The sequence below is a fragment of the Abramis brama genome (genome assembly GCF_963993115.1).
Source record: "Abramis brama genome assembly, chromosome: 12".
Lineage (NCBI taxonomy): Eukaryota > Metazoa > Chordata > Actinopteri > Cypriniformes > Leuciscidae > Abramis > Abramis brama.
In genome coordinates this window covers 23,933,809-23,960,020 of record NC_139974.1, presented here as the reverse complement: position 1 = coordinate 23,960,020, position 26,212 = coordinate 23,933,809, and the positions used below count along the sequence as shown (strand labels likewise).

The 26,212-nt window shown below is 41.3% G+C and overlaps 1 protein-coding gene across 1 annotated transcript; it reads right to left on the bottom strand.

Annotated features, from left to right (window-relative positions):
- Window positions 1-11,797, bottom strand: serinc2 (serine incorporator 2). The gene is made up of 10 exons (XM_084130764.1): window positions 11,681-11,797; window positions 11,058-11,219; window positions 10,220-10,407; window positions 9,928-10,007; window positions 9,108-9,245; window positions 8,359-8,528; window positions 8,079-8,169; window positions 3,568-3,718; window positions 1,807-2,019; window positions 1-782 (listed from the first exon to the last, which is right to left on the bottom strand). The coding sequence occupies exons 1-10, from the start codon at window positions 11,717-11,719 to the stop codon at window positions 644-646; spliced, it is 1,371 nt and encodes a 456-aa protein (XP_083986890.1). The 5' UTR covers window positions 11,720-11,797; the 3' UTR covers window positions 1-643.
- Window positions 11,798-26,212: the final 14,415 nt, after the last annotated feature.

Here is a 26,212-nt window from a genome sequence, read left to right as displayed (position 1 = left end):
TTCTTGTGTACATTTTCTTTAATAGTTTTATAAGAATGAATAAAGTACAAAAACAGAACTAGAATCTTTTTGGTCAGGAATGTCATCATAAAGCTTTGAAAGTGTAAATGGATACAGTTATTTAGAAAAATGTTTCATCAAAATCTTGACATGTAGAAGGCGATCTTCATTTTCAAATGAACATTCATCTTTGATTTGATCAAACGTAGTGCAATTTGTAACAAAATTGGACCCAAGACAGATATAAAGAACAATAAAATATCCAGAAATGGATGTATATAATAATGAGATGTCAGAATATGTGAATTGAAGTATACATAAATTCACAAAGAATTCTAAACCATTTTTAAAACAGAAAGAGTTATACATCAAAGTGCCCTATTTAGTCTTTACCTAGATCGAAGCATAATTTATGACAGGTGTATTGTAGGTACAGTTGAAGAGGTTTGATAAATGTTTTTGATTATGTAACAACAAAAATGTAAATGAAAAGTGTCCTATGAAGGTTTACAAGTGTGCATAATTCAAGGGCTCAAAACATCTTAAGAAACAAAAACTTCTGTAATTTACTAAATGAACTCAGCATAAATGAACTCAGCATAAGGTAATATGTATAAGGCCACTTGTAGAATCGCATGGGCGTTTAGCTGAAGTCTCGGTCGGCCAGGATTACCGGAGCCACAAGAGTCCAGAGGTACAGTGCCAGTCCCAGCCAACTCGAGCAGATCTTCACCCACACAGATGGCATAGTGGTTTTCATGGCTGCATAGTCGGTTTCAGGCCTGAGAAGGAAAGAGAAGAAAAAAATGTTTAAGGAATAATTATCGCTCAATCCCCAATTTTTCACATTAACATATACACAGAACTCAACTCAAAAACGGCATAATGTAAAGTGGGACAATTTGTTTCCAAAAGTAAAAAACCCAATTTATTTTCTCCATACAAACTGATTACTGAGGATTGAAGACCTGTTTTGAAATGCCTATGGACAAAATGAAAGGGAAAATACTGGGCGATCACAGTTGTGCTTGTTTAGGATATTCTAGACCAGGCATATTCAAATGGCGGACCGCGAGACATAATGACACCTGTAGCATCATTTTACAGTTTCTACAGTTTAAAGTGAGCAGCTCATCAAAACAACGGAGGGGTACACAGCACAAGTGCTCAGGGTCGTTTATGTTAATGATCTTTCGGCACTATTTCCTCTAATATTTTTGTCTAGAGCCAAACACGCTTCATTCAAGCCCTTTCCATTCCATGCGCGTTGTTTCTCTCTCCCGCTGAAGCAACACATTAAGAGCTGCAGATGACGTGGTTATTTTAACAACACAGTGTTGTTGTAGCAGAAACACAGTGATCAGTAAAATAGATTGATACTTTTGCTAAAACACTGCAGAAAACAATGCTGCAAATATAGTTATTTTTTATCTGTCATACATATTATGATAAACCAGGATTGTGACATTTTCTTTTTTTCATCTACATTTAGCATTATTATTCAGCATGTTAAGAACATTTCATAATAAACAATGTTATAATTGGGAAAAATATTAGTAGATGGCAAGGAAAGACAACTTAAACTTTGAAATGTACTAGTCAACTTTGCTCTGCTCATGATAAGGGCATTTGATCTGTCACATGACCTTCTGCCTTTCATAAGCATCTAAATGTAAAGATAATAATAGCTTGATAAAACACCTGATCTAACCTTTTAATCTTCATAGCTAATTGGACTCAACTGATGAAAGTTTTATATATATATATATATATATATAACTGAATACCCCTGCTCTAGACACTCACTGATACCAGTTGGTCAAGGTCATCATGATGTAGAGGGAGGCAAGGAAGAGGGAGAAATGGAAGAACGAGTAGCTGTATGTGACGCTGTCCTCTTCGTTATCCACAGCTCGTCTCACGCCATCCTCAGAGACATGCTCATCAGTGCTCGCCAGCCCCTGAACTTCCTCTGTCTGCATGAGCTTGTTCACCTGGCTGTTGTTTGAGGAACGAATGCTAGAAAAAGAGAAGAAAACATGTAAAATGTTATTAGTTAGACATTTTACAAAAAATAAAAGGATTTAGGATATTAGCATTTAGGATATACTGAATATGATTTGATGATGATATATATTTCATGATGATTTTTTTATTCATTTTTAAAACAGATTTAAATGATTTCTGAAGTATCATGTGACTGAATTGCTGCTGAAAATTCAGGCATAAACTACATTTTAAATTAAATTAAAACAGAAAATTTTTACTTTAAATTAAATAATATTTCACAATAATGTTGGTCAAATAAATGCAGCCTTGTTGAGCATAAAAGACTTCTTTCAAACACATAAAAATCTTAAAGGAGTAGTTCACTCCAGAATTAAAATTTCCTGATAATTTACTCACCCCCGTCTTCCAAGATGTTCATGTCTTTCTTTCTTCAGTCGAAAAGAAACTAAGGTTTTTGAGGAAAATATTCCAGGATTTTTCTCCATATAGTGGACTTCAACGGGAACCAACGGGTTAAAGGTCCAAACTGCAGTTTCAATGCAGCTTCAAAGAGCTCTACATGATCCCAGCTGAGGAATAAGGGTTTTATCTAGCGAAACAATCTGTCATTTTCTTCGAACAGTCATACTTTTTAACCACAAATGCTCGTCTTGCACTAGCTCTGCGGTGAGCATCCACGACTTCACGCATTACATAATCATGTTGGAAAGGTCACGCATGTAGCAGAAGTACTGACCCAGTGTTAACAAAGCGAACGTGCAAAGACTAGGTCAAATGCCCTTTACAAAAAAAGGTAAAACAACGATGTTAAATGATTTTGGAGAAAATTAAATGGAGCTTTTCGCCTATGTCACACGTGACCTTTCCAACGTGATTACATAATGCGTGAAGTTTTGGATGGGCATCGCAGAGCTAGTGCAAGATGACCAATCGTTTCGCTAGATAAGACCCTTATTCCTCGGCTGGGATCGTGTAGAGCCCTTTGAAGCTTCATTGAAACTGCAATTTGGACCTTCAACCCATTGGTCCCCATTGAAGTCCACTATACGGAGAAAAATCATGAAATGTTTTCCTCAAAAACCTTAATTTCTTTTTGACTGAAGAAAGACAGACATGAACATCCTGGATGACATGGGGGTCAGTAAATGATCAGGACATTTTAATTCTGGATTGAACTAATCCTTTTATGACCCCAAACTTTACGCAGGAATGTAAAATAAACAAATATCATGAATATAGCAATTATTTCAATGTGCTTTTCATTTGGACATTGTATTTCCTACAAATCCTGTCAGTAGACAAGCAATGAGCATGAGGGCATTAAGATCAAATGTTTTACATGCTTTGATAATAATTTATTTGTAATTGTTTGTAAGCCATTTCGAAGCAAATTCTACAATACATTTATTTATTTGAATACAATCAAAAGGTTAAAAAAATATTGAAATATTTTATATTAGATATACTGCTCAGCATCACTGGTTTTCATTTAACTAATGATATTAAATAGTCCTTGTCTGTTGTTAGCAGTGGTAAGGATGATGGTTATAAGCTCACCTGGCATACAGTGTGCACAGGAGGAAGATGACCAAACCCACAATGCTCTGAGCATCCCACCACTGTGTATGGATACCGGGGGCACTGGTGGGAGTGGGTGCTGTTGGCCCGCCATTGACTAGACTCAACAGACTGGGGTTGCACTTACGATCTGTGCACAGAGAGAAAAAGATGTGTCATACATGTTAATTTATGAGGAAACAACAGCATACAGTAATACTCTAAAATAGATACTGATCCTGTTATTCATTTTACACATGCTAACTGGCTATAATGCAATTATTCTGAGTTAATGATTGAGGGCCAATAATTGGGACAATTTTCATACTGTGCTCCACAGTAAAAATGCTCCTTTAAAGTTTAATTGCATTAAATCCTATTACATTTGGCCTGGAGGTTGCTGAGGTATGTCATTTTTTCCATTCAAGCAGCTCCATGTTTTCATGTCTTATTTCCCAGCATTCACTTATGTAAACAAACAACTGGCGTCTGGAATTTTCCGATGTCTTTCCAAGAATTCCTTTGTTCTGGTATAGCTTTTATAAGCATGTGATTTCTATCTTTTGTAATTGAATCATGTAGTGTAAGAAACCGATTATTAAGAGACCATCAGACAATGATATAAACTACTGGTCAAAGATTGCGACGGAAGTAAATCAATCAAAACTAACTTTAGCTGGACAATAACTTTATCCTAGAGCTGTTGTAAAGCCAAAACAATCTCTGTAACTTTAATTAATTTCCTATTATCACTGTAAAGCTGCTTTGAAACAATCTATATTGTTAAAAGCGCTATATAAATGAAGGTGACTTGACTTGACTTGAAATTAATAGGAGGTATAAATTAGCAAAACAGCAGAAATATATTACGAAAATATATACAAAATATATTAGACAAGTGAGTTGTCTGCTTCTCTCCCACATTGCTTCCTGTCCACTCTATCTGTTTAAAAGTCATGGACGGATTACTATTTCCGGGGCCAAGCCTTCACTCGTTTCAAGTGAGATTCAGCTGTTTATTAGAATTATTTATTCATATTACACATTTAAGGTAAGCTTTTATAAACTCACAGCGTAGGCTACATTACAATCTCTGGACTCATGGCAACCCAGACACCAATATTTTAACAATACATAAAAAATGAATCACTGCTTGGCCATCTGGTATTTCGGAATGGAGATAAAGTTTAGAAACATGATTTTTCGGTAGTTTACTGCACAGCATGAGAGATTATTAGTACCATATGTTGTTTGGTTTTGGCATCTGATAGAGCGTTTGAACCCGGAAACGGTGGTCAGACTTAAGTTCAAGTATTTTTATTGTAATTTCTCTCCCTATAGGGTGGAGGGCCAGCGCTGTTAAGTAACCTGATCGCCTGGGGAGAAAAGCTGTTCTTCAGTCTCGTGGTCCGTGCTCGGACACTTCTGAATCTTCTTCCAGATGGCAGTGGGCAAAACAATCCAGCAGAGGGATGGGTACTGTCCTTTACAATTCTGGTTGCTCTCTTAATGCACCGGACTTTGTATATGTCCTCTGGACACAATGATGTTCTAGGAAAACTTTACTACCCTCTGTAGGGCCCGCTTGTCAGTGGCAGAACAGCTGCCAAACCAGAATGTGATGTTATTGGTCAAGATGCTCTCCACTACACAGCTGTAAAAGTTTATGTCTGTAAAAAAAATTGTACTCCTGCCAGCTTTTTTTAAGCCTTCTCAGGAAGTGTAGACGTTATTGGGCCTTCTTTACCAGGAAAGTGGTGTTCTGGTTTCAGGAGAAATCATTAGTTATGTGAACCCCCAGGAACTTTCCAACGCCGCTCCATTAATGTGCAGTGGAGGGTAAATAGCAGATTTTCTACAATCACAATCTACAAAGTCTACAATCACTTCTTTCATCTTGTTGAAGTTAAGGGACATATTGTTTTCTGTGCACCACAGCTCAAGGTCTCTTACCTCTTCTCTGTACTCTGTCTCGTTATGTGAGATTAGGCCCACCACTGTTGTATCGTCAGCGAACTTGATGTGATTGTTCTGATGCTGAGCAATACAGTCATGGGTGAGTAGTGTGAACAGTAATGGGCTGGGAATAGAGACCTGCGCGGGACACAATTTTCAGTCCCGCTCCCGCCCGCAGTGTTCAGTCCCGCTCCCGCAAAGATTTGTAATTTTTAGTCCCGCTCCCGCCCGCATCTGTGATATTATGTCCCGCTCCCGCCCGCAAATGCCCGCAAGACGGCAGGCAGGATGTATGTTCTTTCTGTCTCACGAAAGGTCTTGGAAAAAAAATGCGATTTGTGTCCGTTGTATGTTAACACCTTTTGGCATTTATCGCAGCAGGCAAAAGGTAGTTGATTCCCCTCTCCATCATGCACAACCGAAAAAGACGTTTCGTGATTTTTTTTTGTAGTAAATGTGCCTTTCTTTAGAGAAGTGCTTACATCTGAAGCGCTTAGGCCTATATCTGAAGCACTAGAGGTGCTCTTTTCCTCATCCATGCTGTCTATTTTGAACTTGAAGCTTTTGAATTCGAACACGGAGCAGCGGGAAGGAATTGTCTCTAAACAAGTGTGCGTGAGATTAGGCCCCGCCCTACCCCAAACGACAACATCCAAGTTTAGGCTGCTTAAAACGTTTTTATTGCTGCCAAACAGAATCTCCCTCACAACTACAAATTATGTACGCTACTTTAATCATTTATATATTTTACTTTACACTCATATTTAATTTGCGGGAGTGCAGCGTATCATCCCCCCCCGCCTGCACCCGCAAGTGCACCTTCATCATCCCGCCCGCTCCCGCAATGACCTTTCAAAATTTGTCCCGCGCCGCTCTGTTTTGCGTCGGGTCCCGCGGGACTCCCGCGGGAGTGCAGAACTCTAGCTGGGAACACAGTCCTGAAGGGCTCCGGTGTTCAGAGTGAGAGAGTGTGATGTATTCTCGTGGATCCTTACTACCTGAGTTCTGTTAAAGTAAGGAAGTCCAGAACCCAGTTGCAGAGTGTGGCGTTAAGTCAGTGTGAAGAGTTTACTGATGAGTGTCTGTGTTTTTTCTGTGGTGTTTTTTTGGTACAGGAATGAAGATGGACGTTTTGAGGCATGCTGGAACCACAGACTGTGTTAGCGAGATGTTAAAGATGTCTGTAAGGACATCTGTCAGCCGGTGCGAGCGTTCTTTCAGCACCTGTCCAGGAATCCCATCTGGGCCAGTAGCCTTGCGTTGGTTCACTCTCTGTAGAGTCCTTTTTACCCCAGTTGTTGTAAGGGACAGCACCTGCGTTTGGATTCCTCATAACGAGCAAAATAATTGTTCAATGCATGAGGCAAAAAGGATCATTAACAGAAGCATTGTTGTAGTTTTTGCTCTTGTAGTCGGTAAGGTCCTTTAGCCCTTTCTACATTCGCCGGGGGTCATTAGTCTCCAGGTGTTCCTGGATCCTGTGGGAGTATGTGGCCTGGGCTCTTTTTATTCCAGCACTGAGTTTTTTCCTTGCTTCCTTCAATGCTGCTTTGTCACCTTCCCTGAAATCTCATAGTTTGAGGAGCGAGCAGACATCTGCATAAAGGTTTCTGGTTTGGGGGATCTGTTATTTTCCTGGAGGGAGCAACATCATCTACACATTTGTTGATGTAACGTGTAACAGATGAAGCATATTCTTCAATATCTTATCACACCATCAGATGTGGCAACCTCTTTAAACACATACCAATTGGTGCAAAAAAACAAAACAGTGCTCTAGAGCTGATATGGCTCCCTCTGGCCATCTTCTGATGACTTTGGTTTCTCCTGTTTCTGAAGTGGTTGATAAGAGGGCACTAGCATAACAGAAGAATGGTCAGAACTACCCAGGTGGGGGCGGGGGAAGGCTCTGTAAGCACCCTGTGCATTTGTGTACACATGGTCTAAAATGTTGTCTACCCTCGTGGGAACAGTATAAACAGTATATACTGATAACATTTAGGTAGGACTTTCTTGAGGTTGGTTTGGTTAAAGTCACCTGCTATCATAAAAAAGCCCTCGGGGTGTTTTGTGAGTAACGTGCTGACCGAGTCAGAGTTAAATATGTTGTCATTATCAAAATATATTGTCCAGACACTATCCAAATAAAGGTGAAAAACAAACAAAAAATTTGGATAGCTGCTGAACATTACAGCTACTGTATTTACACATAATTTACTTTTAACTCATGTAACCACCATAGATCGTTGTTCTAGAACGTTTAAACAAAACCTGATAAATCAAACCTAATTTTTTGGATATGATTTACTCTGATTTCACTTTTTTTAATGTAAATCACCTCAATGTCAAATTCTTAATTTATCAACTTTTTTATTGTACATGTAAACGCCAGACAGTGTTTTTCAGTGTTTGTCTTTCTTTTAAAGAAAAGGGTCAACATACAGTAGGAACTAAATTAGTAATTCAATCCAAATATCTATTAAAATCAACAAAAGTGATACAGCATTAAAGAGGTTAATGTTGGTATGGACATGTGATCTGGTTGTGAGACTTACTGGGGTTGTTGCTCATAGCAGACCATGTGAGATACATGGTGTAGAGAGAGATGACAGACGGCTGGAGCAGACCAGAACTCGGCTGAGATTCCTGTAACACATATACAATGCAAATGTTCACATTTTGATTCTACACACTCCCACAAAACCCAAAACACCCCAAAGCAGAACAGCTTTAGCCTTTTGAGCGTAGTCTTGGCGCTGCATAAGAGTGATAAAGATAGAGAGAAAAACAAGAAAACAAATGAGCACTAATGGATCAAATGAGTGTGGGAATGACCTGCACTTTTGGAAGGATGGCCACCACAGACACAATGATACAAAAGATGAGGTTGAGGCTGATGAAGACTTTGTGCTCTGTGCAGTCATCTGGCTGTGTGTAGAATACATAGAACAAAACCACAGCAGCGAAGGCACAGATATAGTGCACCAATGTGAAAGAGAGCAGGGCTGTGGAGAAAACACACATCTGTCAATATTCACATTTCCGGGGTTCTCTGAAGCGGAAGTCGTCATAGTTGGCTAAACTTAAATAGTGGTGAACGGAAACTACAACAAATCTAATTTTTTCATTCTCATTTACTCAAATAGCCAAAGGCAAACTATGATGCCATTTCCATGACTTTACAAAAGAGCAAGAAAAGACTTATTACATTGTTATAATAAAGAAAGATGCCAAATTAGCCGTCACTCCCTTAGCCGTTGTATTATAAACACTCATGTTGCAGCGTTAACTAGTTCTCTGCAATTTAATGTCAAAGTAATATAAAACAAACTATAGTGCTATAAAACACATCAAATGAAAAAAAAAAAAACCTTCCTAGATTTACGATTTTAGTAATTGTGGAATTGCATCATCATAAAAAAAAGTTTTTTTAAAAAAAAGTCTATTGCTTCTCAATGCTGCAGCTGGTTAGGACAGAACAGATTTTAATGCTTGTGACTCTATCGTTTCACATGCATGCTTTCAGCTTTTACCATCATCAGTTTTAAAGCTTAGTCATGGGGAAACAATGTTGCTGAACATACCTGCATACCAGCATTTACGGTTCCCGTCCTCTGCGTTCTCCACCCACTTTTGGTTCCAGGTGTGAGCAAAATCCACCAGCAGAATGAGCTGAATCAGAATGAAGATGAAGGACCCAACCACACCAAAGTAGTACCACACTGCAATGGACAACATTTAGGTTTTACATCCATTCCTTTTGACCCAATGAACTGGCATGACTTTACCAGCTGTCCATGCCACCTTGAAGTGACTTATTTTATAGAGACTGCACTCACAAAGAGCAATTCTTTTTTTAAATAAATGATTTACAGCAAAGCATAACTAGAAGACTTTTTAAAGGGGTCATGAATTGAGAAATCAAATTTTCCTTGGTCTTTTGACCTATAAGAGGTCATTGTACTAAAAATATATGCTGTAAGTTTCAGAAATCAAAACGTCCTTGTTAGTCCAAAAACAGCTTTTATTGAAACCAAGCCAAAATTACTTGTTTTGGATTTTGTCACATTATAACGTAAAAGTGCAACGACAGACTGCCCCTGCAGAAGATCAACGCCGCCTTCTACATTATTGCCTCTTTAACCCCGCCCACCGATTGCGCATGGGAACTATGAGTACTGAAGAAAACCTACGTAGCTGTGAATGACAATAAAGAGTGATTTATCTTTAATAGAATAGCTGCACAAAGATCACACTGGCCATTTACCATAACTTGTAATGAGTGGAAAAATATTTGTGAAAATTACCATAACAAAAAATATATTAAAAACAGCAACAATCTTTTTTTTTTTCATGTAATTACTGAACTATAGTCTTTATTTTCTTATTTATCAGCTTACTTACCCGTGTTGAATGCTCCATCTGGAATGAAGAAAGCTCCCACAGTAAGAGCGACCAGAATCAAGAATTTGAAGAACCAGAAACTGAAAAAGAAAAAAAGTCACATTGACATGAGTCATTATGTAAGGCTTCCTAGACAGAAACTATTGTGCAAAAAGGAATTTCACATATATATATATAAAAAAAAAATAACCCAGCTTTCAACAGTAGAGGGCAACACTTGTTAGTGAAAATATTTGAGTTAGTAAAGATTTTATGAGAATGCCAGCTGGAACAGCAAACAGTAAAAATATACCCGTTTTGAATTGAAGCTCGTGGATCCTTGCTGCTTCTCACACGGATCATGATGATGGAGAAGAGGAAGAAGAAACAGGCCATGGCAAAGCACATCCTGTAGACCGACTTATAGCCAACAATGATCTCACAGTTCACCTTCCCTTCAATCCCTGGTATAGAAGAGCCTCCTTCACAAAAACCAGGAATCTGTTGATAAATTCACCAAAAAAGAAAAACATCTGCAGTTTTACACAGTGATCAAAGAATGCATTTTAATCGCATCAAGAATGTGTTTTAACATCTTACAAACATAATGTGGGTGTTTATACATCATCAAAAAAAAAAAAAAAAAAAAAAAAAAAATTCAAAAGTTAGTGAACAGAACAAAACATTTTACATTTAAGATAATGATTATGTATAACCCACAAAATTGTATAAAGTAATACTGCAAACAGAATGTCTCAGCTGCCTCTCGTAAGCTTGCTTGTGTTTTCATAAAGTTACTAAAGCATATCACAAATGAGAGAAGGTAAACAAACCAGCCAAAGAACTGTTTATGTAAAAATATAAAAATCTTAAAATATGATTAACTTTCTTTTAATAAACATGAAAATATAAACATACAGATTTGTGTTTATTCCTGTGCTCAAATGAAGAAATCTTCAAATATTGCCCTTTACTAAAAACTATTTCTGACACTGGTCTATATGTTTTCATTGTTTTTGTTTTTTAGGACTGGAATGCAGAGAGAGTAAGTGGGTTCATCGGGACAGATTCAAACTTGGATCCTCATGAGCACACCAGCTACGCTGTGAGCCCATGCACTACCTGTAGAACTACACCATCACTCTGTGTACCTTCTTTAGCTGTGTCTCCATGCCTGGCAGGATCATGATGATGGACACTATAGTGCCCAGCAGCAGAAAAAAGGAGAAGGCCAGGCGGGTCACAGTGGAGTTGTATGTAGAAGGGCAACATCCTGATAAAAGACATGGCGCAGAGCCGCACAGACAGGACGCCTACAGGACAAGAACACTCACTCAAGTTCAACACAGAAAATACACTCATTTCCCTGTCATACAGGGGGAACAACCTACTATATGTCAACTATATGAGTAGCTTGGGTCTGTATGTTAAACATTTATATTAAACTGTACTGATAAAATGGAAATGTTAAGTCTGAAAAGGAACTGTAAAATCAAATGTGGGCGAAAAACTCGTGAGGAAAAGTTAAACATGGTTTATAAAGTTTTGAGATAACATAAAGAAATGGCTATACAGTGATTTATTAATGTTTTCTCAACACTTTATAGTTTATACGTAAACAAAACAAGGAAACAGCCTCCTATATGAAAAAGACAGTTACAAATGTTTTTTTGGAAAAATGCGTTGCTGTCTTTACGTTACCCGTTGAAGTTTGACAACATAAAGTGAGGGAAAAAGTAGGCTAAGCCATTTTAAAACAATATTTTGGACTTACGCAGCTCGCCAGCGAACACAAGGCCATACAAGCACCCATGATGACGGAGAAAACACCAAGACTAAAGCAAAAACACGGAAGTCAAATCTTTCCTCCTCATTCAGGTTACTAATAAATAACTCAAAAAGTGAGCAATGATTGGCTGGGAGACTCATCGCAAAACTATTGGACCAATCAGACGACGGTACAGAAAAATCGCTGAAGTAACAAACCAATCAGATGTAACTAAGCGTAGTAACTTGTGGTAACGGTGGTTGTGTTTGTATTTTGCAAAGACCCTTAACTTTGCATGCGTCTGATATCCACATCTCAATTTATAGAATTGCATTACATATTTATGTTTTTGATTAAAGCAACCTATGAGATCGGTAAAAGTCTCTGTCTTACGATGCACTCTAGATGGCGCAAAATCCCATAATATGGATTGTGATGCAAAGGTTTTGTGATTTTGAAACTTAAAAAACCTTCCCAATTTGCATAGGGGAAATTGTGGAAGATATCCCCCTTAAAACAGTGCATTTACTGTTAAATTGTAGCTAACATAATCATACGTGCACTTTTAGCACAGGATTTAACATTTATTGGTTATTGTCCAATATTTAAAAGATGATGTAGGCTATAGCCTACTTAAACCACTTACAGTTTTTTCTGATGGCTTAAGCACATTTTTTGTAACTATTGGCTATTTTTGCAAAACTCTACACACAAATAAGAAAACCTTTCACCAAATCAGCAAAACACTGTAGTTCTCTTGCAAAAGCTAATAAACCTTGCTTAACTCTTCAAACCGTCATAAAAATGGTATTTTCGTATCAAACAGTTAACACAAGCCATCACATTAATAAACACACAATGCGCCAACTACACACTGATGGTATGAATAAAAAACACATCTGGTTTTTGCTTTCTCTGTGCACAAGGTAGGCTATGTCCGTTTGAGGTCATACTTTTGTCATAGTTCTGTAAACATACAGGGATCCAAACTTCAAGTATTGGTGTTTATTTACACACATCAAAACAAACACAAGTGTTTTTTTCCAAGTCAAAACACAAAATAGTAATTTCACAAAAAAAAATAAAAAAAATAATTCTACATCACATGCAATGTCCTCTAGTCCAAGGCACCGGGGAAATATCTTCTGGAATGCCGTATCCAGGCCTGACATGATGCCTGGTCAATATCCCCACATGCCTCCTCCATTGCCTGTAAAAGGGCTATGCGTTGATGGGGATGACGGTCATAGACCTTCCAGCGCCAGGCAGAGAAGAACTCTTGAGGAGGTTGAGTATAGTGAAGAGCGGGTGATCTGTAAACCAGTTGCGGACCAAAGCAGCCCTATGGAAACTAACATTGTCCCATATGATGACGTATCTGGTCTGCTCTGGTCTCTGAACATTAGTGAGCATGTCAATAATGTGTGCAGTGTTATGGGCCTAGGGTTGCATGATGGTGAACAACACCATTTTGACTTAAAGTTACCACCACGTTGTCCTGGGACATTGATTATGGCACGGTGTCCAATAATGTTCCTGCCACGTCTCCTTGTTTTAGTGAGGTTAAAACCTGCCTCATCCACAAAAAGCAGCTCATGACCCATGGCATCTGCCTCTAGCTCCATCACTCTCTGGACAAGACAAAACAAATGCAGCACAGCAGGCCCATGCACAGCACTATGCACTTCCAGATTCAGTACCAATGATACTATATGATACTATAGCTTTCCTGCACAGTCATAACGCAGTTGTTTTACACGTTCACTGTTTCTTTCAAAAGGGACTCGGTAGATTTGTTTCATTTGGATTCTGTTACGGGCAAGTAATAATACAGAATAATACAAGATAATACAGAAATGCTCACATTGTGTATGTTTTGGAAGGTGGTGTCATCCTCAGTTATGCGCTGCTGTTTTTCTCGTAGCCTTATGGAATTATTTGCAATCACCATATTGACTATATGGGTCTCTTGTTCTGCAGTGAACATTCTTCCTCTGCCCCCAGCATCTGGACGTCTAGCAATTCTGTAAAGTAACAATTTCAGTATTTTTACATGTATGGTATTGTTTTGTTTCTCATTAGAGTATGGCAGTGCTACAAAACTTAGTGCAAAGTGACTGTACTAACCGATTCTCATTTCGAAATGTCCTTATGATGCTTGCTACAGTGTAGCGGCTCAAGTTAGGCTGAACCCGTTGGCCAGCTTCCCTCAGGGTCATTCCATGGTCCACTATTGTAGCTCTGATGTTATCAGTAATTCTATTTCTTACTCTTCTTACCCTTCCTCTTCCCCCTCCTCATCCTCCTCTTGCTCCTCCTTGTCCTCTTCCTCTAACTTCACCTCCTTGTCCTTGTCGTCCTCTCCCTCTCGCTTCTTCACCTCCGCGTCCTCTTCCTCCTCCTCTTCCTCCTACTTCTTCACCTCTGCGTCCTCTTCATCCTACTTTTTCACCTCCACGTCCTCTTCCTCTGCCTCCTCTAATTCTCACTCTTCCTGCTCCCTCCATTGTATTCCACACGGACAGCTTACCTGTGGCTTAGGCTGATTGCAAAGTGAACTAATTATCTAAAACAGTTTTCACATGTGACAGTGTGCCAGACAGTTGGCAAAATAGTGTAAATAATAGCCATACATTTGTATAGTTTTGCTAGGAGTGTGTTGATCATTTGGAAATTGAGTGTAAAGCAGTGAGTTGTGTTTACAGTTCCGCAAAAAGAGTGCTGTGCAGTGGATTGTACCTACAGTTTTGCAAAGTGTGTGTTACAAAATTGCAAACTGAGTGCAAAGCAGTGTTTGTGCTTTTAGTTTTGCAAACTCAGTGAGTGGTTTTGCTATAAGTATTAATAGTTTTAGAAAGAATCATGGTTAGGGTTTAAGCATTCAGAAAAAACTGTAATAACTTAAACTTTTCTGAATATATAAAATGCATCTGATAACATTGTGCAATACTAAATTAAATATTCCAATATATACATTTATTGAATTATAGCCTACAGCTGAATAATTTAATAGTGACAGGCAAATAAAAATAGCACAAGGATACTCTAAGCATATTCTGCAAATAATTGTTTATTCTAAGGAATTTAAATAGATTATGAATTTTTATTGGAGAGGATTCCGCTCACTTAACTAAGGCTATGGTGATCAGCAATGTTGATGTAATAGATAACCTATTATTATTAAATAATAACTCCATGAATTATAATAATTAGTAAACTAAGTAATACAGTTTTTCTTGATTGTTTACACACATTTTCTGAAAGCATGCCTCATATTCTCAGAACTCTACACACAAATCAAAAAACACACACACAATGGGCAAAACCCCTCAATTATCCTGCAAAATGAAACTTTACATTCAAAACAATGTTATTTCTTCTCAAAATGGTATTTTGTTTTCAAATGACACACACAAACCATCATATGAATAGACATTTATAAGAACCAGTTGAACACTGATGTGCTCAATGTAAAACACTATGATGAATGGAAAACACTTCTTCTCCATTCATCATAATGACTTAGGCCTTTTTTTTGTTCAGTGTTACACTTACTACAGACAGTACATACATAAGTGTGTTGTAAAATATTTGAGAATATTGTTTTTATACTCAGAACACACAAATACACGGTAACGAATATATTTTATTTTTCCCACAAAAACAATGTACACAGTGTACATCCCAACCAACACAAAGTTGTACATACAGTGGTCTACATACAAAACAACAGAAGAATTGACTGTATACAGTTACAGTAAAAAAAATAAAAAAATCCAATGTTGGCATCCATTGCTCCATTGAAGAGCTGACCTGTTGCCCTTTTATGCTAAAGCTCTGATTGCTAATTGTAAAACTGTGTGATGGGTGTTTGCCCATGTGATGAGTCAGTGTGCATATTTGAATGGCAGTGTGTTCCTTGTGAAAACAAGAGATTTTCTGCATGAAAATTGTGCCAAAAGCAGAGAATTGTGTGTAGTGTTTTGAAAAAGGTGTGTTTTAGAACTGTAATTTGACTGTAAAGCAGGAATTGTGCTTGTAGTTTAGCAGAATTGGTTCAGGGGCAGGCCCGATTGGCTAATCGGGAGCACCGGGAGAATTCCCGGTGGGCCGGTTTGTTTTATTGGCCAGGAGGGCCGGTGTTGTCATGGCACTGGGTTGAATGCTTTCCTTATAGGCTCCAGTCATAGCGCAGCCCCACTATTTTTTTTATTATTATTTTATCGCAGCCCCACAAAAAATAAAAATAAAGTCACTTTGTTAGAGATGTGCGAACAAAAAATAAGAGATACAAAACATGGATAATAGCCTATAGGCGCAAAGGCGGCGCTGAAAAGGCCATATCTCTAGAAACTCAAGCGGCCAAATAGCCTACGAGTCAGGGCCGTACCGACCATTGAGGTCTCCGAGGTCCGGACCTCGATCATTTTTCCTGAGTGTATAATGAACGTTGTGAAATAATTTCCTAATATTAACTGCTGCAATGATTCGCATATCGCGACGATAACCGACCTTATCATCTGAGCTGCTTCAGCACTCAAACACCGCTCGTCGGCAATGGCAAAATGTTTGAGATGACCGATCAAAGCAAGCGGGATATATGTTCACAGAAGTGCGAGCCGCGGCCACGCGCGAATCCCAACGCGACGCTTCACGAGATAAGGTGCAAGTGGCTAAACTAAACAGCTGTTTTACGATAGATTTTAAACGACCGACATAAATAATCGCTTTACAAAAACTGTATCAATCTAAGCTCATCTTCAGAAACGGGAGATTTACAGGTAAAGATAAAGAGACTGAGAGAAGAAGAACGAGAGAAGGAGATGGAGATGAGAGAGGAGAGCAGGTAGAGCAATAGCCTATTGCATAATAATGAGAATAACTTTATTACAATGGATTCCTATTTAACACAGTCAGATGTTCTTTGCCAATGACAGTGGAAAAATAATATGCCCCCGAACCCCCTAGATCACTTTTGGGACCTCTGTATTTATAAAACCCTGTGTACTGATATCGCACTGAATAGAAAATTATATTTTTGAAAAATACGTTGAATTACAAGGCTGTACAGAACAGTGCACTATTGCAGACTTAGGCTCAATCCCAATTCACCCCTTGCCCCTACCCCTCCGTTTTGCGCGTTCCCGTGAAGGGGTAGGGTTGTCTCGATTCTTTTTTGGTTGGAGGGGTAGTGGTAGGGGGAATGGCCAGATAGCCCTTGAAAGATTGGGCCTTATATACTGAGGGTTTAATTACATTATTTTAATAGTTGGGAACTAAAGTGGGCCGGTCTAAGGCATGAAACTCCAGGGCTGAAAATGAGTCCCACTCCGGCCCTGTTCAGGGGGTTGGTGAATGAGTTACATGTTGTGGTCACTGTGTCTCAAGTACCAGTATTTGTGTGTAAACAATTGAGAAAAACTGTAAAAACACCAGAAGATGGCCTTCTGCTCAAATTCTTAGGAAGCACAGTTTCACAACTTTTGACTTCAAAATAAAAACAATGTCTTACCACAACAATCTAATTTGTGTCCACAAATTCCACATTAACAAACAGACATAACTTTTAGCCAACATAAAATAAATTCACAGATCACTAACAAATTATAACAAATTCAAAGGGGGCGTGGCAGGCATACAGCAGTCAGATTGTTATGCAACAAGAAACAAGACCCCACTCCGAAATTCTACAAATTATTATGCGGCTTACTCACCACACAAGTAAATGATTGAACACAAAATATTAATTTGACATATTGTATTACCTCAAGTCTCGGAGTGGCCTACCCGCTTGAACGGTCTATTGCAGTTGTAGCGGTTATTGTCGTGCAATAAAAAGCCACTAGATGGTGCAATTGAATAATCAGAATTGAGTATTGCAGGGAGCCATGCAAAAAAACGTCTCAGGTTACGTCTGTAACCTATGTTCCCCGAGAACAGGGAACGAGACACTACGTCATAGACGCTTTGGGGAACGCCTCAGGCGTGACAGGTGTCTGAAATGAAATATCAACTCACGGCAATCATGTTGACCGGCGACAGCCCGTGAATCATCAGCTTGATTGATTAACGCGCGACCTGGATGTATAAAGGGGAGCCTTGCACACATGACAACATCCTATCGTCTGAAGGGACTGTTGGTAGGAAGGCCCCGAGGCATGGCAGGGAGAGTAGTGTCTCATTCCCTGTTCTCAGGGAACATAGGTTACAGTCGTAACCTGAGACGTTCCCTTTCGAAGGGAACTCGACACTACGTCATAGACGCTTTGGGGAACGAAATACCCACTCCGCCATGCTGAGGGGAGTGCATGCCCAAAGGCAGTGGCAACTGTCGAGATCAGCAATTCAGAGAATGCTAGAACCCCCTCAGGTCACACTGGGCTGTCAGTGACAGCACTCCCTACGGTCATAGCCCAAGCTATAAGATACCACAGAAAACCTCCAAAAACATAGCTTAATGGAAGGTCTACCTGGGCCTGCTCAAGGGCCTAGGACCACAACTTCAACTTCTTAGAAGGGGTCCCTTTTAGGGAATGTGGCTAGGGAACCCGAGGGAACCCTAGCCAGTCACTATTCAGGGGAACGTGCCACCTGAAATGCCACCAGGCAGGCCTGACCTGGTGTCACTACATAAGACACTACAGTCTGGCCACTTCCTGTCTGTCCGAAGACAGAGCCTCTGGACACTTGCCTTTAGGAAAGGCATCCAACCCGAGGGACTGCGAAGCAGGCAGTGAACCACTCAGCCCGGATCTCAGAGACGGGATATCCTGGAGAGTATGACTCAGCATAGTGCTTTACAACCCTTGCCAGCGAGGGGAGTTTCTCTACTCGATCCATGGATTTACCCAGTGTTTGTGTTTCGAAACACTGAGGAGGCCTGCGAGGGCCTAGAACTGAAATGCCACCAGGCAGGCCTGACCTGGTGTCACTACATAAGACACTACCGTCTGGCCACTTCCTGTCTGTCTGAAGACAGAGCCTCTGGACACATGCCTTAAGGCATCCAACCCGAGGGACTGCAAAGCAGGCAGTAAACCACTCGGCCCGGATCTCAGAGACGGGACATCCTGGAGAGTATGACTCAGCATAGTGCTTTACAACCCTTGCCATCGAGGGGAGTTTCTCTACTCGATCCATGGATCTACCCAGTGTTTGTATTTCAAAACACTGTAAGGCCCGTTAAATTGGTCCAATCTGCCGGTCCGCCAATACACGGGGAAGGTTATCACGTGCTCTGTCCTCACTCATGCAAAGTATTGGTTGGTTAAATTTACAATACATTTAGTTATGTATTCTCTCGTTTATTTCATCTGACTCCATAAATGAAAAGGTTTTAATGATATCTGTGGATCATTAATCATGAGTGAATGTTTGACTATTCCGTTTAACTCTTCAATGAAAATAATATCAAAGTCAGTTAGAATAATCAAATGTAACAATTTATTATGTCAGGTAAATGTATCATGCCAATTTCATAATCAATTCAAAGATAATCGATACAAAACATCAAATGCTCTGGAATAGAAAGAAGATGCAAACCCAACATTAAAAAATACGTGAGGCTGAGAGATCTATATCTCTCAGCCTAACGGACCGATCTGAAGTACAGGAAAGGCCCCGAACTCCCTGCTGCACTTCCTTAAATAGACAAACCTTTCACCTGGAACCATGTGCTAACAATAGAAATTTGCATTCAGAGGTACACTGTAGCACCTCTTGGGGGTGTGTGACCATTTGCTTGAGAGACCAACCCCTCCTTGTATGCTAGTTATCCATAAACCTTCAAAAACCTTATTACCTTGTGTTTTACTTATTCTGAAATGAGAGAATTGTACCAGTCGCACTGTGACATTTTAAACGATACCAAACATGAAAATACTCTGTGATAATCATTCACATTAAACTATACATTTTCTTGGGTGAAATCAGGTGATCATCTGAGCATGAGAGAGAGGGGGTGTAGGGAGAGGGAAGGAGATGTAGATTAAGATGACTCAGAGGTGAGACTTTCGTCTCGATGGTGCACAAGGGCCAGTTCAAATGGTAATCTCCAGAGAGGTCCTTTTGTCCTCTCAGGGCCTGGTCACCCCCAAAACAGACTGTCTGGAATTTCCTAATTTATCAATTCTTACAACACTGAGGAGGCCTGTGAGGGCCTAAAGGGAGCTCACCTTCAAGAAGGCCTGGTAAGACCTCAAACCTGGCGACCACAACATGGGGGAAGCTCATACTCAGGAAGGCCGGTGAGGCCTGTAACCTGGGGACCACAACCTGTGGGAGCTTACTTTCAGGAAGGCCCTAGAAAGGCCTAATGAAGCCTATAGCCTGCCACAGAATGTGGGAGATAGCTCAAGAGGGAGGCATCTGTCGTAATACATTGCGACAACAAGATGCATCTAGAGTGGGACCTAAGAACTGAAGTCCGAGCCACGTAAAAAAGGGAATTAAGCATACAGCGCATAACCCTTACCATAAATATGGATTTTAGAAAGTACATGGGACAAAGTGCATGTGCTTAGCCATTCTGAATCCAGGAAGGCCTGATGAGGCCTATAACCTGGTGACCACAGTAAGTGGGAGCTCATCCTCAGGAAGGCTGCTGAGGCCTGTGACCTGACGACCACAGAATGTGGGAGTTCGTATCCAGGATGATGGAAGTTAGCTAGAGAAAAGCATCTGTCGTAGCCACTTTGACGACAGGACGCATCTAGAGTGGGACCCGAGGTGAAAGACTGGGGTCTGATCCACATAGGAAGGGACCGAAGCATACAGCGCATGACCCTTACTATAATTTTTTTTTTAGAAAGTACACAAGACGTTAAGTCGTGTGATTTACCATGAGCACTGGTAAGAAGGCACGGAGTGTACGTACCAGAAATAAAAATAGATGAAGTAAAGATGCATGTACTCCATCACTCTAAATTCAGGAAGGCTTAGTGAGGCCTACAACCTGACGACCACAATAAGTGGGAGCTCATCCTCAGGAAGGCCGCTGAGGCCTGTGACCTGACGGCCACAGAATGTGGGAGCTCGTACCCAGGAAGGCCGGTGAGGCCTGTAACCTGATAATCATAATACGTGGGAGCTTACATTCAGGAAGGCCTGATGAGGCCTGCAACCTGACATGTGGAAGATCACAACCAGTGCCCTAGCGACCACAGTGAGTGGGAGCTCACATTCAGGAAGGCCTGGTGAGACCTGCAACCTGACATGTGAAAGCTCATAACCAGGAAGGCCGAAGAGGCCTGAAGCCTGGTGACCACTGAATGTGGGAGCTTAATACTCAGGAAGGCTGGCAGTATGTGGAAGCTCATATTCAGGAAGGCCTAGTGAGGCCTACGACCTGATAACCACAGTATGTGGAAGCTCATACTCAACCACAGTATGTGGGAGCTCATATTCAACCACAGTATGTGGGAGCTCATATTCAACCACAGTATGTGGGAGCTCATAATCAACCACAGTATGTGGGAGCTCATATTCCACCACAGCATGTGGGAGCTCACATTAAGGAAGGCCTAGTGAGGCCTATGACCTGATAACCACAGTATGTGAAAGCTCATACTCAACCACAGTATGTGGGAGCACATACTTAACCATAGTATGTGGGAGCTCATATTCAACCACAGTATGGGGGGGGGGGGGGTCAGCATGTGGGAGCTCACATTAAGGTAGGCCTAGTGAGGCCTATGACCGGATAACCACAGTATGTGGATGCTCATACTCAACCACAGTATGTGGGAGCTCATACTCAACCACAGTATGTGGGAGCACATACTTAACCACAGTATGTGGGAGCTCATATTCAACCACAGTATGTGGGAGCTCATAATCAACCACAGTATGTGGGAGCTCATATTCAGGAAGGCCTGGTGAGGCCTCTGACCTGCTAACCACAGAATGTGGGACCGAAGTATCTAAGAGCTCAAATTCAACCACTATATGTGGGAGCCCATCTCCAGGAAGGCCTGGTGAGGCCTAAAACCTGATAACCACAGCACGTGGGAGCTCATATTCAGGAAGGCCTGGTGAGGCCTCTGACCTGCTAACCACAGTATGTGGGAGCTCATATTCAGGAAGGCCTGGTGAGGCCTCTAACCTGCTAACCACAGCATGTGGGAGCTCATATTCAACCACTGAATGTGGGAGCTCATATTCAAGAAGGCCTAGTGAGGCCTATGACTTAATAAACCACATACTTCTTCTTTTTTTTTTTTTAAATGGGGACTGTCTGGTCAAGGTGGCCTGCCAAGGCCTACTACCTGCCATACAGCCTCCAAAAAACCTTAGATTTTTACCTTCTTACCATAACATGCCCCAAACTCTATACAGGAGACGCGGTCTGTAAGAGAAACAGAAATATGTTATTTGCGCACAAAAAACATTTCACAAAAAGACCAGACAGTACACCTGCGGCGTGTGGAGTAAAGACACGTCAGGAATTCCCTTTTTCTTTAAAAAGTACCTGGGCTCACCACTTACATGCCTGAAAGAGGCGTTCATACCAACCAGGTCGAGGAGGGCCATCAGACATGATACTCATCATAGGCCCAACCCCAGGCCTGATGTAAGAAACGCCTGGGGAACGTAGGAGAAGGCTTCTGGGGAGATTATCCCTAGCGCCGCTGAGTGCGCTTATCCTGGATAACCTCCCTCAGATCCTTCTTCCTGCAGGAGTTGAGTCTCCTCTGTGACCTGCTCCGGGCAGGAGGAGGCGCACGAGAGGAGACACTGGCACTCTGGGCCTGTCTATGGCCCTCAGACCAAGACGGACCAGGCCTTCCCGCCTGCTTGGGTGCGGACTCGGAGCTCAGCGGAATACAGCTTTTAAAAGCAGCTGAGCGCGCCCTCGCTTCCCTGAACTTTTCAACCACCGCCTGAACGGAGGGGCCAAAAAGTTCAGCGGGCGAAACCGGAGAATCGAGAAGAAAGGTCTTCTCTTTCTCCCCGATGTCCGCCAGGTTAAGCCACAGATGCCTCTCCGTGGCCACCATAGCCGCCATTGACCGGCCAATAGCGGCAGCAGATTGTTTGGTGGCCCGGAGAGCAAGATCCGTGGTACGGCGCAGCTCAGTGACCGCCTCAGGGGATAGTCCTGTCCCCTGGTCGAGATCCCGCAGCAGGTCGGCCTGGTACGCCTGTAACACAGCGAGTGTGTGCAGAGCAGCACCGGCCTGACACGCTGCTGTGTATGCTCTGCCATTCAAGCGCGATGTAGTTTTTAGCGGCTTGGATGGCAGGGTAGGAGCTCTTAGTGTCGATGCCTGCCCAGACACGAGATAGTTAGCTAACGTCTCGTCCACGGGCGGCATCGACACATACCCATGCTCTGCGATTCCATCCACAGCAGCGAAACTACCCCGCTGATGTGGATGAATACGGGCAGAGTATGGGTTCTTCCATGCCTTCTTGATCTCATTATGGAGATCCGGAAGGAATGGAAGGCTCACCTGAGCTGGTGGCCTATGGCTGGGAAGAAACCGATCGTCGAGACGGCCAGTGCCGGTGGTGCGCCCCATAACCTCCACCAGCTCCGCATACACAGGGCAAGATGGTTGAGATGGCTCGGTCTCTGCCTGACTGACAGCATCATCAACCATATCCTGCCCGTCCGGAAGAGCAGCAGCTGCAGACGCATTAGGCGATAATCTACCTGCAGCTCACCCTCGTCAGCGGACGAACTGTCTAAGAGGTGCACTTCCCTCTCAAGACGATCGGCCAGCTCCATCTGAGAACCCCATGATGAAAGCCGCCACTGAGCCTCAGCCCGAGCGGGACCGGTACCACGGGGCTCAGATGCTGAACCCTCTTCCCTCGAGAAAAGGGTCAGACGAGAGCGGAGAGTCTTTAAAGAAAAACTCTCGCAGTTTGCACAAGAGGCTCTCTCGAGAGCCTCTCGTGCGTGCTCTTCCCCCAAGCAGATGACACACAGATCGTGTGTGTCAGCCGGCGTCAAAAATCTTGGACACGGATCTGCACACTTACGGAAGCTCTGCTTCTTCTCTGCGCGTTTCATTCTTACTTCTATAAGCGATATTCTTACCAGACAAACAGTCCCTGAAGACGAAAAGATGTTTTCATGTGTGCAAGGCTCCCCTTTATACATCCAGGTTGCGCGTTAATCAATCAAGCTGATGATTCACGGGCTGTCGCCGGTCAACATGATTGCCGTGAGTTGATATTTCATTTCAGACACCTGTCACGCCTGAGGCGTTCCCCAAAGCGTCTATGACGTAGTGTCGAGTTCCCTTCGAAAGGGAACATGAATGAGTTAAGCATGATGCAAGATGCTTAGGCATGGACAACTTTGTAAAAGGACTGCCAGTGCCAAACATAAAGCAGATCTTAAATCATAGTTTCCGGACATGCGCATGGAACTGAGAATTTTAGTTCACGCTTTGTTTCTCAGCAGGTTTCATGGATTACTTAAAAAGGTAAATATAATTTCAGCCCGAACTGAACGTATGGCTAAACTACAATTGTTTATCGTTTCGTAAAAGTTTATAATGTTTTTAGTTTGCAGGTTTTGTGCAGTCGACTGAATGATTGCAGGCATTAGACCTCCAGCACACCTTGTCAGATCTGTCAGTGAACCCCAAAACACATCTCCAAGACCAACATCATAACTTCAGATTAGACAGCACTCAAAACTACCCATATCTCGGTATTAACACCAGCAACACAGGGAACTTAAAGGCTATGAATGACCCAAAACAAGCATTAAGAGCATATTACGCTATTAAGAAAAATATCAAAATGACATCCCAATTAAAATCTAAACATAATTTAATTGGTTATACAACCTACTGTATCTCTACGGATGTGAGGTCTGTAGAAACCAAAGTCTCACAAACCAAAGGTTCACTAAATGGAAAAAATGCCCAATAGAGACTCAGAATTCTGAAAAAAATATATGAGTAGGCCTCATAGACTGTAAAAAAATAGGTAGGCCTACATCGAAAAACTCAAAATAATGTCTGCAGAGCAGAAATAGGACTCCACCCACTAATGATTAAAATAAAAAAGAGCCATTAAATTCCATGACTATGACCTCGCATCACCTATAAGATACTGAGAGCTGACCCCAGAGAAAAGCCCCCTCAGTCAGCATACAACCCACCAACCACAAGGCGGAGATTCATCCTCGTCTGTGGGTATCAGTGAGGGAGGCGGGCAGGAGAAAAAGAAGAGAGTGGGAGAGAAAACGAAGAATAAGAGGCAGAAAAATACGAGGTTTCGGAGGTTTTCCTCTTTTCTTCCCAAGTGGTGCTCACCCCAAATTTACCGAAGCTCATGAGCAGGTAAATCAGGATGAGGTGGACCAGGACACTGAATGATGCTGCACCATCCAGGAGACGTCTGTAAGTTTCTTAATTATTTACACACAATAAAAAAGCCCACAACACCATCACATTATAAAAAAATGACTTTCTTCCATAACGTGATAAATGCTGTATGTAGATTATGAACTATAGTTTGATGAAATTTTAAGTTTTTCAAATTTCAACTAGTCAAAAGTACCTGTAAATGAAGAATTAATATGAATCTGCAATATTTAATATAGTTGCATTGGTTGATATTCCTCTCTTTTGATCTAGAATTATGTTTTAATAGACCACATTTGCTGGAAATGTGGCATCGGATAAAAGAATGGGGAAGGAGGATTCGGTGCCGTCTTTGAAGGGACCCACCATAAGGATGGCCTTCAGGTGGCTGCAATTCACAGTGAAGACGGAGAACATGCTATACATCAATCTTGTAAGTAGACCGTTCTCTCTGTGTCATCTCATCTAAGTCACTGTTTGCAATTTATAACATCTAAGATTAATGTAAATCACGGAGTACAAATATTTCAATAAAGAGACTGGCCTAAATCCTTATTTGAGAAACAACTTCATCTAACCATCATAAAAAAAACTTTTCTTTCTTTCTTCTAGCCTGACCATAGACCAGATCCACTTGAGGTGGCCCTGATACTCATGGCCAATCAAGGCCTCAGCTGTCGCCACATCATAGAGTTGCTGGACTGGCAGGACAATCCAGACCAGTACATAATGGTCTCAGAGCACCCCATGCCCTGCGTGGACATTCACCACTTCTGGCAGTATCATAGCAACCTCTTCAGTGAGAAGTTGGTGCGTCATTTAATGTGGCAGGCGATTGACGGCGTTGTTGTGTGCAGTTCCCGGGGGGTGATCCATTGGGACATCAAGATGCTGAACCTCCTAGTTAACACGGAGACCCTTGAGGTCAAATGGATTGATTTTGGGTGTAGTACTACTCTGGTATGTTTTATCTCTCAAACGTGTTTCACCATTAGACATGTCACACTAAAGCTCTTTCAGATGAGTATTTGTCATAACCAAGTTATGTCAACTAAGTTTCTGAAGATAATGTTCATTGACAAATTATTTTATTTCACCAATGATGAAGACGAAAAAAAAGAAACTTATAAAAATACTGCTGACAAAAATATGAAATGAAAATAATACAGTGATATATTAACAATGCACTAACTACATACTCAGAAGAAGA

Bases quoted from the DNA above. Each gene is read 5' to 3' on its own strand.
- serinc2 (XM_084130764.1), bottom strand. From the start codon at position 11,719: ATGGGTGCTTGTATGGCCTTGTGTTCGCTGGCGAGCTGC. The intron at 10,408-11,057 runs GTACACAGAGTG...ATTTATCAACAG, and splicing joins TGGAGACACAGCTAAAGAAG to ATTCCTGGTTTTTGTGAAGG. The intron at 783-1,806 runs GTGAGTGTCTAG...TTTCCTTCTCAG, and splicing joins ACCTTGACCAACTGGTATCA to GCCTGAAACCGACTATGCAG.